The sequence below is a fragment of the Xenopus laevis genome, chromosome 9_10L (genome assembly GCF_017654675.1).
Source record: "Xenopus laevis strain J_2021 chromosome 9_10L, Xenopus_laevis_v10.1, whole genome shotgun sequence".
NCBI lineage: Eukaryota > Metazoa > Chordata > Amphibia > Anura > Pipidae > Xenopus > Xenopus laevis.
The window spans coordinates 17,570,061-17,581,695 of record NC_054387.1 but is presented as its reverse complement, the minus strand read 5'-3'; the positions used below and the strand labels follow the sequence as shown (position 1 = coordinate 17,581,695).

The 11,635-nt window shown below is 42.7% G+C and overlaps 1 protein-coding gene across 1 annotated transcript; it reads right to left on the bottom strand.

Moving 5' to 3' along the window:
- Positions 1–3,599: 3,599 nt before the first annotated feature.
- Positions 3,600–11,422, bottom strand: ppdpf.L (pancreatic progenitor cell differentiation and proliferation factor L homeolog). Its single transcript, NM_001096856.1, is given in 5 exon segments — positions 3,600–3,966; positions 4,540–4,636; positions 4,859–4,936; positions 6,260–6,353; positions 11,324–11,422. Coding segments are annotated over 4 exon segments (342 nt in total). The 5' UTR covers positions 6,315–6,353; positions 11,324–11,422; the 3' UTR covers positions 3,600–3,854.
- Between the last annotated feature and the right edge of the window lie 213 nt (positions 11,423–11,635).

The window sequence follows — 11,635 nt, the reverse complement described above, 5'->3', positions numbered from 1 at the left end:
CAGCTGCCCCTTGTCATGTGACTTGTGCCTGCACTTTAGGAGAGAAATGCTTTCTGGCAGGCTGCTGTTTTTCCTTCTCAATGTAACTGAATGTGTCTCAGTGAGACATGGGTTTTTACTGTTGAGTGTTGTTCTTAGATCTACGAGGCAGCTGTTATCTTGTGTTAGGGAGCTGTTATCTAGTTACCTTCCCATTGTTCTTTTATTTGGCTGCTGGGGGGGGGAAAGGGAGGGAGTGATATCACTCCAACTTGCAGTACAGCAGTAAAGAGTGATTGAAGTTTATCAGAGCACAAGTCACATGACTTGGGGCAGCTGGGAAATTGACAATATGTCTAGCCCCATATCAGATTTCAAAATTGAATATAAAAAAATCTGTTTGCTCTTTTGAGAAATGGATTTCAGTGCAGAATTCTGCTGGAGCAGCACTAATCACTGATTCATTTTGAAAAAATATTTTTTTTCCATGACGGTATCCCTTTAAATGAGGCCATCAGGGCAAATGTGTGATTGGTTATGACTCCTAAGCATCATATTGCTGCCTCTCGCTCTACACTGTAGAATATGTACTCTGGGATTCCAAGGTCCCCATTAAGGCTGAGGGGCAAGATGGTTTTAATACATGAACTCAATATATTCATTCATAGCTAATTTATGTGAATGGATTGTGATCTTTTTGGGCTAAGTTGTTCTCTTTCAGTTTAGGAGCTTGCCAGGGATTTCATTATAATACAGAGAGAAAAAGGACGCGTAGGGCACACAGTGTTTGTGATACCAGCTGGGTGCTGTAGTGACCCGGGTCACTGAGTTGTTTGTAGTAGTGAATACAAAAGATCATATTATTTTTTGTACATGTGACCTATATTCCCAACTCAGGTTTGTGTAATTTTAGCTGCTGACCTGAATTCTTTCCGAAGCAACTGGACTGTGCTGAAACAGTTAAAAGGGGACTTGAGTCCCTGGTAACAATCCCCCCAACACTTTGGCTGTTTCAATCATCTCTGACATCTGTAGTAGAGTTTTTATATATTTTTTTTTAAAGCGGGTGATAAATCTCCATCTTATGTCATTGCCCTTTGGGATGATAAAAGGATGGCAACACAGGCACACATTTACTGCAAATTTTAGGGTCTGTTTCTTAACTGGGTCCCCAAATATTGTTGGACAACTACCAGTATTCCTTAACTCTTAATTATTTGTTGAAGAAAGCTTGGAGGTGCAGTCCAACAATGTTTTGGGTAAAAAGGCCTAATCATTGAGACCAGGGCCTAATCTAAAGAAAAGCCAAGAAAAATGGTCTAAAATAGAATAAGGCTAGAAATGCTGTATTTTGTATACTAAACATAAACATGCATCACCAGCCTAATCAAACAAATGATTTATGCTTTCATGGTTGGCCACAGGGGATCACCATCTTGTCATTTTGTTAAACATCTTTGCAAGACTGTGCACATGCTCAGTGTGGTCTGGGCTGCTTAGGGATCGTCATAAATTATCAAAACAGCACAAGTCAAATAATACCTGCCAGAAGCCGATACAGCAAGACTGATTAATAATCAGAATATACAGATTGCACTGGGTCCTGTGTTGACATGTAATCTAATGTGGAATCTGCAGAACCAGTGGCTGCAGCAAAATAATCCTCCAAATAGAATCCCAGTTTTAAAAGTTTAAATCTAGCTCCATGATCTTTGTCCCTACAGCTGGAGTTGGAAACAGTAAAAGGGATGTAAAGGCAAAAATAAAATCCAATACAAATCTCTACATAGTCGCCGACTGCTCTACAGGGAAACAAACAAAGCTGCTTGAGTTCTGTATGGCTGGGAAGTAAGGCGGGGGCTCCCCCTGATGTTCATAAGTATGATGGTTTCCCTGCCCAGCAGTTAGGGACCGTCTAATTCCTATCCACAGCAGTAAACGAAGGGAGAATTTCACTGCATACAGTCCCGTTTCTTATAAAAATGGTACACATTTTTTAATTAAAATATATTGGAGAAAAGTTTCTCATTTAAGTAAAAATGGGATTTTATTTTTTTGCCATTACATGCCCTTTAACTCACACGCTGGAGCAGGTTGTCCCAGAGACAAGCTTGGAGGAGATGTAGGGGTCAAACAGTGGCATAACTAGATATTACTAGACCCCCATAGCAAGTTATTTTTCAGGCCCCCAAAATGTCTAGAGGCTTTACCAATATGTATTGAAATTTTACATGAAATAGAGCCTCCTGGGGCCCTTATACCTCCTGCACCTCCAAGGTCTGCTTCCTCTGTAGTTACACTCCTGGGGCCAAAGTCAAGTTGGAAACTTAAAGAGCAGGTGAGATGTTTTTACATTTAATCATTATCTTGCTTGTTTGTTTTGGGAAACTATTGCAGATGGCCTTGTTCTCTCTGCACAAACATGTTCTTCCCATTGGCACTCACATCAAGACAAAGAAGGAACCTAGCAGCCTGGCAAGCATGGAGCTGGCAGGGACTTGCATTTACCCTTTAGAGGGCATTTAAATAAGGTAGCACATTACAAAGCTATAGAATTACCCAACACACCAATAAGCACTCATCCTAAATGGCCTCCAGGCTGGACCCCCAAGGTTACAGATAAACATTAGGGTAACAGTCGCCCCAATGCTATAGTTCCTATGAGTACTCCATGAGCAAGCACACTAAGTGAGCACTTAAAATCAGTTTAGCAAGAACCTCTGCATTTATTATTTCTCGGTTTTGATCCAGCCACTCCAGTATTTCTCGAACATTTGTTTTTACACATATCAGAGGATGGTGCCAAATTGTGTTCCTCAGACAATATAGTGAGGGAATGGTTTTAGTCAGCCACCCATGCTAAAAATACACTAGTTTCCGCAAGATTACCAATAAAGCCATCTTGCCTGGTTTGGCCAAAATATTGCTGGTCCAAATATCATGAACAGCTCAAGTTTTCTTGAGAGAATGGTTGCAATGGAATGATTCTACCCTCTCCCAGTATTTCATTTTTCAAAAAAGTTAAATTAATGTCATGCCTCTAGACCAGTGGTCCCCAACCTGTGGCTAGTGAGCAACATGTTGCTGACCGATCCCTTGGATGTTGCTGCCAGTGGCCTCAAAGCAGGTCCTTTTTTTTTTAAACTGGTTTTTATGTATAGTAAAAATCTTTGTTTCCAAAATAGAGATCTTTAAAAAAAAAAAATTGATAAAGATTTCGGTAGTTATTTCAACATTGCATAATAACATTTCTAACTTTCAGCTTGTCTAAAGTTCTTAGAGAATTATGTTTGATAAGAAGCCAATAATATCAGTTTGAGGACTCCTGGGGGTGCGTGGTCTGATTCCATGATCAATGGGTGGTCTCTTAATTAGGGATGCACCGAATCCACTATTTCGGATTTGGCCGAACCCCCGAATCCTTCACAAAAGATCGGCCGAATACAGAAGCCTGGGGACCCCCGCTCTAGACCATCATTTTTTCCCCAATACACTGGTCAGGCAATCACAAGTGTTTGAGCCGCCAGAAAATACTCTGTATTATTACATAGAGAAGGATAGTTCTAAGAGTCTCCTCACCAGAAGGATAAACTGCACAAATCTGCCAGGACCACAGAATCATTTTTCAGGCTGCCCAAGTTTATTAGACAAATACAAAATAAAAAAGGTATAAGGCAAGAGAGCAAACTAATAAAGAATGTTCCATTGTTACGAAATGTGGTAAAAACGGTTTTGTTTTTTTACATTTTATTTTTATATTAAAAGAAAAAAAAAATTTAAAACTAAATCTACTTGTTGGGCGGCCTATGGGGGAGGGGGCAGGGGTGGGCTCCGCCACCTAGCGTCGTCCATGTGAGGAGGGAATGATTGGTGCTTCAGGCAGAGGGGCTGGAGTCAGACTTTGTGTCACCAACTTTTTGCTTCAGCACAGACTCCTGAACCAGACCGCATGGAACCAGTCCACTGGTGATACGGAAACTTCCTGAGCTGGAGAGAGAGAAAGAGAGAAAGAAAGAGAGAGAGAGAGAGAGAGAGAAAGAAAAAGAGAGAGAGAGAGAGAGAAAGAAAAAGAGAGAGAGAGAGAGAGAAAGAAAAAGAGAGAGAGAGAGAGAAAGAAAAAGAGAGAGAGAGAGAGAAAGAAAAAGAGAGAGAGAGAGAGAAAGAAAAAGAGAGAGAGAGAGAGAGAGAAAAAGAGAGAGAGAGAGAGAGAGAGAGAGAGAGAGAGAGAGAGAGAGAGAGAGAGAGAGAGAGAGAGAGAGAGAGAGAGAGAGAGAGAGAGAGAGAGAGAGAGAGAGAGAGAGAGAGAGAGAGAGAGAGAGAGAGAGAGAGAGAGAGAGAGAGAGAGAGAGAGAGAGAGAGAGAGAGAGAAGGAATTAGTATTGTAGATACCACCAGTTTAACACAAACCCAGTCTTAACTAAGGACAGAAATTCAAGCCTTGCTTTCTGGGCCAACATTTGAGACTATGCTCATAATGTTGGAATGGAATGTAGAAATGTTGGGGCAACAGTCACCCTGCTATAGGTCCAGGGTACAAACAACAAGTGTTCCTATACTCACTTCTCAGGGGACTCTGAAACCGTTGTCATGACAGGATGGGTGGGTTTTCCAAAGAAGAAGCTGGCCCACCAGTGACCAGGATCAGATTTCGGGAGACCTGTTGAACAAAGAACAAGTGAGGAACAGGAGCCGTCATTCCAAAACTAGTCTTCTCTGGAACACTAGGACCACCACTCTAGTCTCTATCATTGAACCCTCATCAGCTGAGATGTGCAGTTTCAACCTAGAAGCAGAGGTTGGGTTTGTGAATTAAGACACAGGAACGGGGTCAGCAAGTTGCCATACTGAATGGGGGTCCATAAAGGACAGTTATAACTACCTGGGTGGTGAGGGATGACTTCTCCAGAGTAGTCCACACTCCCACATGAGCTGTTGCTGGAAGTGGATCCCAAGCGTCCTGCAAAAAAAAAAAAAAGCTTAAGACAAATAACTCCCATACCCCAGTAGATCTGTCCAGGCCCGGACTGGCAATCTGTGGGTTCTAGCAAATGCCAGAGGGGCTGCTTTAAGTTGCCATAGACAGTCACTATATATTGGGTTGGTGGGAGGCTGTTTGGGCTGCTGTGTGGCCTGTTTGGGCCTCTGTGTACCTGAAATGCCAGGGCCTATTTTGAATCTCAGTCCAGGCCTGGATCTGTCCCAGTCAACATGGCTAAATGATTATTATCTTTATATTAAAATAAATAAATAAATAAATAAATAAAATAAACACTATTGGTGTAGAATGCAAACCATGGTAACAAAGCTCAGGATTCGAGAAGTATTATGGGATGAAATTAAACAGTACAGAGATGTTGAACAGCCATTCTGTTGAAAAAGCCAGCACCTCACATGGTTGTAATGTGGGGGAATTGTTTATGCTATGGGCTTTTGTTGAATAATTCCAAAAAAATAAAGCCTACTGAGCTGTGAGCACACAAAGAGCAAACCTTTGGCCTCATGGTGCTAAACTCACGTGATGTTTTGTTATGTTGGAGTTAGCCCCAACTAGTTAATGTTCTTACAGTAAGTAGGAGCCCATCTGTTAGTCTAGCATTTAAAAGGGATTTGGTCACGAGAAAACTTTTTTTTTTTTTCAAAAATGTATCTGTTTATAGTTCTGCACTAACAATTCTGCATGGAAATCCATTTTCCACAAACAGCAAACAGAATTATTTTACATTTATTTTGAAATCTGACTAGGCATGTTGTCAGTTTCCCTGGTGCCTCAGTCATGTGACTTGTGCTGCGATAAACTTCAGTCACGCTTTACTGAAAGTTGGAGTGATGTCAACCCCTCACTTTCCCCTAGCAGACAAAAATAAATAAAATGCAAGAAGGTAAGCAGATAATAGCTCACAGACACCTGCATTGCTGTGGTAGATGAGAATAGCACTCTTAGTTACATTGAGCACTAAAAACAATCGCTTATCTGAAAGCAGTTCCATTGTCAAGTGCAGACTCTTTCTGAAAGCACAGGATCAGGTACAATGACCCCAGATGGCTGCATACACTATTACAGCTTTAAAAAATGGTTCAGGAATGAAATTTTATATGGTAGATTGAATTATTTGAAACCGTGTTATTTAGAAATAAACTACACCATAAAAATCATGACAGAATCCCTTTAAATGTTCTACCCCGATTCAATAGGATCTCAGTTAGCCATGTTACGACTGCCAATTGCCCACTCCATTTCATACAAGAACATGGCAGAGAACTGGCCACCCAGGATACTCACTGCGGTAATAATCATGGGTTGCGACAAGTGAACCACTGGATGGAATGGCAGCCATGTTGAAAACCTTTTTTTGTACTCAAGATGATGAAAAACCCTGAAAGCAAAGAGGAAGGTGGTCAAGCAGGAGAAAACACATCTACATATACACAGCGAGACACAAAACAGTATGGAACATCACTACAGACCCATACATTTTCATACCCCCTTGACTTGTGTGAAGAACCTTTAATGGATTGCCTTCATTTTTTGAGTTCTGTCTGGCTTGTTCATGAGCATTTAATGCAGTGTAATGTAGGCAGCCACTCCATATAATCTCAAGACACATTTGAAGTTTGGGAAATCCCTGCAAGCAACAATAGCAGTTCCCCAGTGTGCCCACTCCCTGGCCTGAGGGCTTGTGTCCACAATCTAGTTACAGAACAATCAGCTGAGCTGGTGTCCAGAGAGGGCAAGGTCAGCCGTTATATAACCCATCTCAAAGGAATGGGGAGGGGGGGGGTAGAGGAGGAACGACGACAGAAGCCAGATAGGACAACCAGAACCAATGCTCTAGAATTAGAAAGACCCACATCAGCAGCTTAATATGGAGACAAGACATTACAACCAACATGCTGACCTGTACAGGGTGAATAACTGATCAGAACTCGCACAACTGATCAGAACTCTCATACCCCAGGATGACCTGTGTAGGGCTGCTGGCTGAATAGTAAAACGGGCCTCACATCTTGCTCCCTAGGTCCAGAACAATCCTGTTTATAGTGATAAAGCCTGTTTTTATACTCACTGCATGGGTCCCAGCAAAACAGAAAAAGAACATTTTTCTCAGTGTCAACAAGATAATTATGTGATTATGTATGCGCAGGGAGGGGCCTACTGGGGCCACATCAATGTCCTCCTGTAATGAGTACCGATAACAGCACTAGGGTATTAAGCTGTACTTTAACTTTTCATAATACTATCACCCTCAGACACTGTAGGTCCAGTCCAAAGCAGGTCTATTAAGATTCTGTTCCGGTACAGTCACATCCTATCCTGCTGATCCAAACATGGCCATTTAAAGCCATAGAGCCAGTTAAAGCTGGGTTCTGATGTAGAGGGGGCTGTTGGCTGCATTTATGATCAGTTATACACTCCTCACTTATATAATGCCCATAAATGTATTCCAACAAATAATTCTGTAGCACAGTGGTCCCCAACCAGTAGTTCGCGAGCAACATGTTGCTTTCTAACCCCTTGGGTGTTGCTCCCAATGGCCTCAAAGCAGGTGCTTTTCTTGAAATCCAGGCTTGAAGGAAAGTTTTGGTTGTATAAAAGCCAGGTGTACTGCCAAACAGACTCTCCTGTAGGCTTCCAGTGTATATAGGGCTACCAAACAGCCAATAGCAGCCCTTATTTGACTTTCTCGCTTGTGTTGCTCTCCAACTCTTTCTTTTTAAATGTGTCTCACAAGTAAAAAAGGTTGAGGACCCCTGTTGTAGCAAAAGAACTTAAGCAGTAGCATGGTTGCTAGGGCCCCGACATACCCTAGCAACCAGGAGTGTTGTGAACGACACATAAGAAGATAAATAGAAGAAACTTAAAAAAAGATAGCTAAGGGGATCTTGTCTCAATCTGCTGCATATAAATGGTGACCCTTTATTAAAAAAAGTATGTGTCCAGTTGCAATTTCTCTGATGATCAGCAACTACTTACAATCTTCCACTAGGAAAGGCATCCAAAGAAATTGAGAGCTGGAGACAATCTGTAAATGCTGCTATGGAATTCATTACACCCCTATCTATGCCCCAAAAATGTATGGAGTCTGGAAACACACACACACAGTCTGTTTAACCCTCCATAAAACACAAGTGTTGTCACCTTTTGGCAAAGATTCAGTGTAGTATCTGGTTTTATCAATGGGAGTGCATCCTAGGTAAAGAGACAAGTCTGGAAAACCGGTCTCGCTCTTGAAAGCCTTTAGCTGTGGCAAAGGAGAGGTTAAACGATTATATTGCGGGCCATTAGGGCGGGTGTAGGGGCGATTTTTGGGATCACATCTTTCCTAAGTTGAGTCTAATGTCACCCCCTCTGTGTTTTTATGCACATTGGGCAAAATTGAAGCTTTTTTTTCCCTTTTTGTTGTTTTTAAATAAAATAATCAAAACATGCTCACAGGGCTGGAAGAAGAAATACTTTAGGGTTTCGGAGTCACTGCACAAGTCATGTAGGGGTAATGGGGGTAGGGTTGCCACCTTTAAAAAAAAAAATATACCAGCCTTGCTATATTGTTGCTATTTTTTCCCCCCATTAATAACATTGGCATAAAGCACAATTTTTACAGGCCAGGTCGGTAAAATACCAGCCATGTGGTAACCCTAAATGGAGGTGATGCATTAAAGTGGCCACAAGGATTCCTCTGCTCCTTGTTAGGGAGTTACATAATGAGATTAATTGTTAAACCCACTGTGTCAGGAAGATTATTTTTATGCACAGGGGCGGAACTTGGAATTTCTTTGCTTATTGTGCATAATACAGGGGTCAAGCCGGGTCCCTTTTCCAAATACTGGTGCCCAAGACTCTCAATGCCTCCAAGGAGCATACATGGAAGTTCAGTTAACAGTAATGGCTTTAACAGGGAGGGTATAAAGAAGCAAAGGAGCAGGGGGGGGAAGGTTCATCTATGGTTGCTACCTTTGCTGATGGCAAAACCCGAACACGGGGAGACAGGGCAGATGGCATTGGGTTGGGACAGTGATGTAGGAACAGGTATTATGACATCAGAGGATGGCACAATAATGTTGGTGGAGTTATGACACCGGGTGAGTCTATTGCATCACTTAGGTGCTACTGGCAATGTTTTAAAGTGTTGATGCCCAGGTCAAAACCACACAGGTGGCAACCCTATCTATATGCCGCTTGATGAGTAAGCCCAATCCTTTAAGTACAGGTATGAGATCTACTATACAGAAATCACTTCTCCAGAAAGCTCTAAAATACAGCAATGCTAATTTAGAAAAAATAAAATCTTATTTTTGATTGATTTGCTTTTTCTGTAATGATAATAAAAAATTAATAATAATAATAATAATAATAATGCTAAAGTATTTAATTATTTCATGTATTGGCCAGACTATTGTTCAGGTTTCAGAAGGCTGAAAACCGAACAGAAAGTCATATGCACAGTTAATACCAGAGAAACCAAATATAAATTGTCTGTATGAACAGAGCAGCCAGAAGTGCAAGGGTTAAAGTGGTTTTAGCTCTTCTGCACTAGGAGAACTGGTTTGAACCAGCTCCACCATATCACCCCCTCCCTTTCCTCTCCCCCCCCCTGCAATTGCACAAACAGCTGTCTGAGGGACAACAGGCTCCACTGCTACATTAACCTCTTCCCTGCCTAAGGAGGTTGCATTTCCCAATACCCTATATGTCAGCAATATGCCAGGGGAAAGGCAACAAACTGGCACTCGTATGCAGATAAAAATGGGCAGGCTACATGGAGATTATTTCTAACATAGCCAGTGCCCCGGGGCCTAAATAGTGTCACTTGTACTGCACTACTCTATATGCTAGTGCAATATTAATACACAAAATGGAAGTATGGGAAAGAACAATGCAGCCTGGTAATGTACAGTATAAGCAAGAGGTGCCAGTTATTTGTATACAGAATATTATGATAATATAAAGGTATTCAGATGGCACACACACAGCAAAACGTGCTTATAATTTGATTTGTATACAGAATATTGGAGCATAAGCTCTGCAGCCCAGTCCCACTGTAAGTACATATAGTGTCCGACTGGCCAAACGGATACCAGGAAAACTCCCAGTGGGACCAGGTGTCAGTGGGCTCTTGTGCTGCTAAACATTTGGCCTATTTCATGACCATTCCCTGTTTATATGAGAACAAAGAGGCTAAATAGATGGAATAATAGGTTATAGTATGTAAACTAAAAGACTAAGGGAATAGAGGTTGAGTGAGGAGAGGAAGAATAATAGTACCGAGAGTGGCCCCTGGTCTAAAATTTCTTGGTGGGCCCCTGGTCTAAGGTTTTTGGGTGGGCCCCTGGTGTCCCAGTCTGACACAGAGTACATAACTATTTGAGAACACCCTTGCCAACACCAGTGACGTAACTAGAGGGGGGGCGGGCCCTGGCGCCGGACGCGCTGCCGGTCCCCCACCCCCCTCTGTACTCCCGGAACCGCTCGGGAATCGTGGCTCGTGAGCTGCCGGGGGCCCTGAGGGGGTGCGGGCCCTGGCCCAATCGCATCCCCGGTAGTTACGCCACTCGCCAACACAGTGCCATACAGCTTCCAGTTTAGAATATGTCCAGTCAATGTCGGTCTGGGACACAATGGGCCCACCCAAAACCCTTAAAACCAGGGGCCACTCTCAGTACTATTATTCTTCCTCTCCTCACTCAACCTCAATTCTCTTTTATTTATATACTATTTTTTCCAGCTACAGTATTTAGCCTCTTTGTTCTCATAGAAATAGGTTATGACCATGAAATAAACCATATATTTAGCAGCAAGAAGCCCACCAGTAGTTTTTCTAGTATCCCGGTGGGCCAGTCCGACATTGTGTCCAGCCAGAAAGTTGAGTATTAATAGAGCATGGGGGGGGGGGGGGCGCAACTCCAGTTTAAGTGAATCTGTCATTTTGACTGAAAGCCATAATCTGGTAGGTAATGCTGGGGTTTGTAGTTCACCAGCTATGAGCAACACAGGCTGGCGACCCATGAAGGCATTAATAACACGAATAATGGAGTTTTACTCACATGAACCAACAGAGCCGACAATCAAAAGGTTGAGTTTGTAGCTGTAAGGGGTATCCCTAATGACACAAAGTAACAAACACGTGCTGATGAAAGGAGGATGGTAAGTCAGCCTTTATACCAGAATCAGTCTCAAGAGCTGACAATCTAGAGAGAAGTAAGAATGCCAACATGCCACGAAGTGAGCCCCCCACAATGACATACCGACAAACACAGTAGGGTCTGAAAGCCCTGGGTTAAATCTCAGCCCAATCCTGGAAAACACTAAGGGTTAACAAGACCCCATCCCTGCCAAAAAGCCCCCTACCTGTATTCCGACTTATTGGTCCTCAGGAGCCCGGCTCAAGGGGGGTGAGACGCTAGGCGACGGGGCCCATTTGTAAAGGAGAAGCTGGGAGTTGTCTCCACGACACGCGATTAGATCACTGAGAGTATTCTGAGGAAAGCGGCTCAGGCTGCGACTATATAGTGTCGGACGCATAAGGGGAGGGGCCTGAGTCTGAGGGGGCGGGGATAGATTAGTCAGGGAGAGATGCAGCAGAGACAAAGCTGTTAGTGCGACACAATGTTACACACAATGTTTGAGTGTTTCCGGGCGAAACAATTATGTATCAGTTCC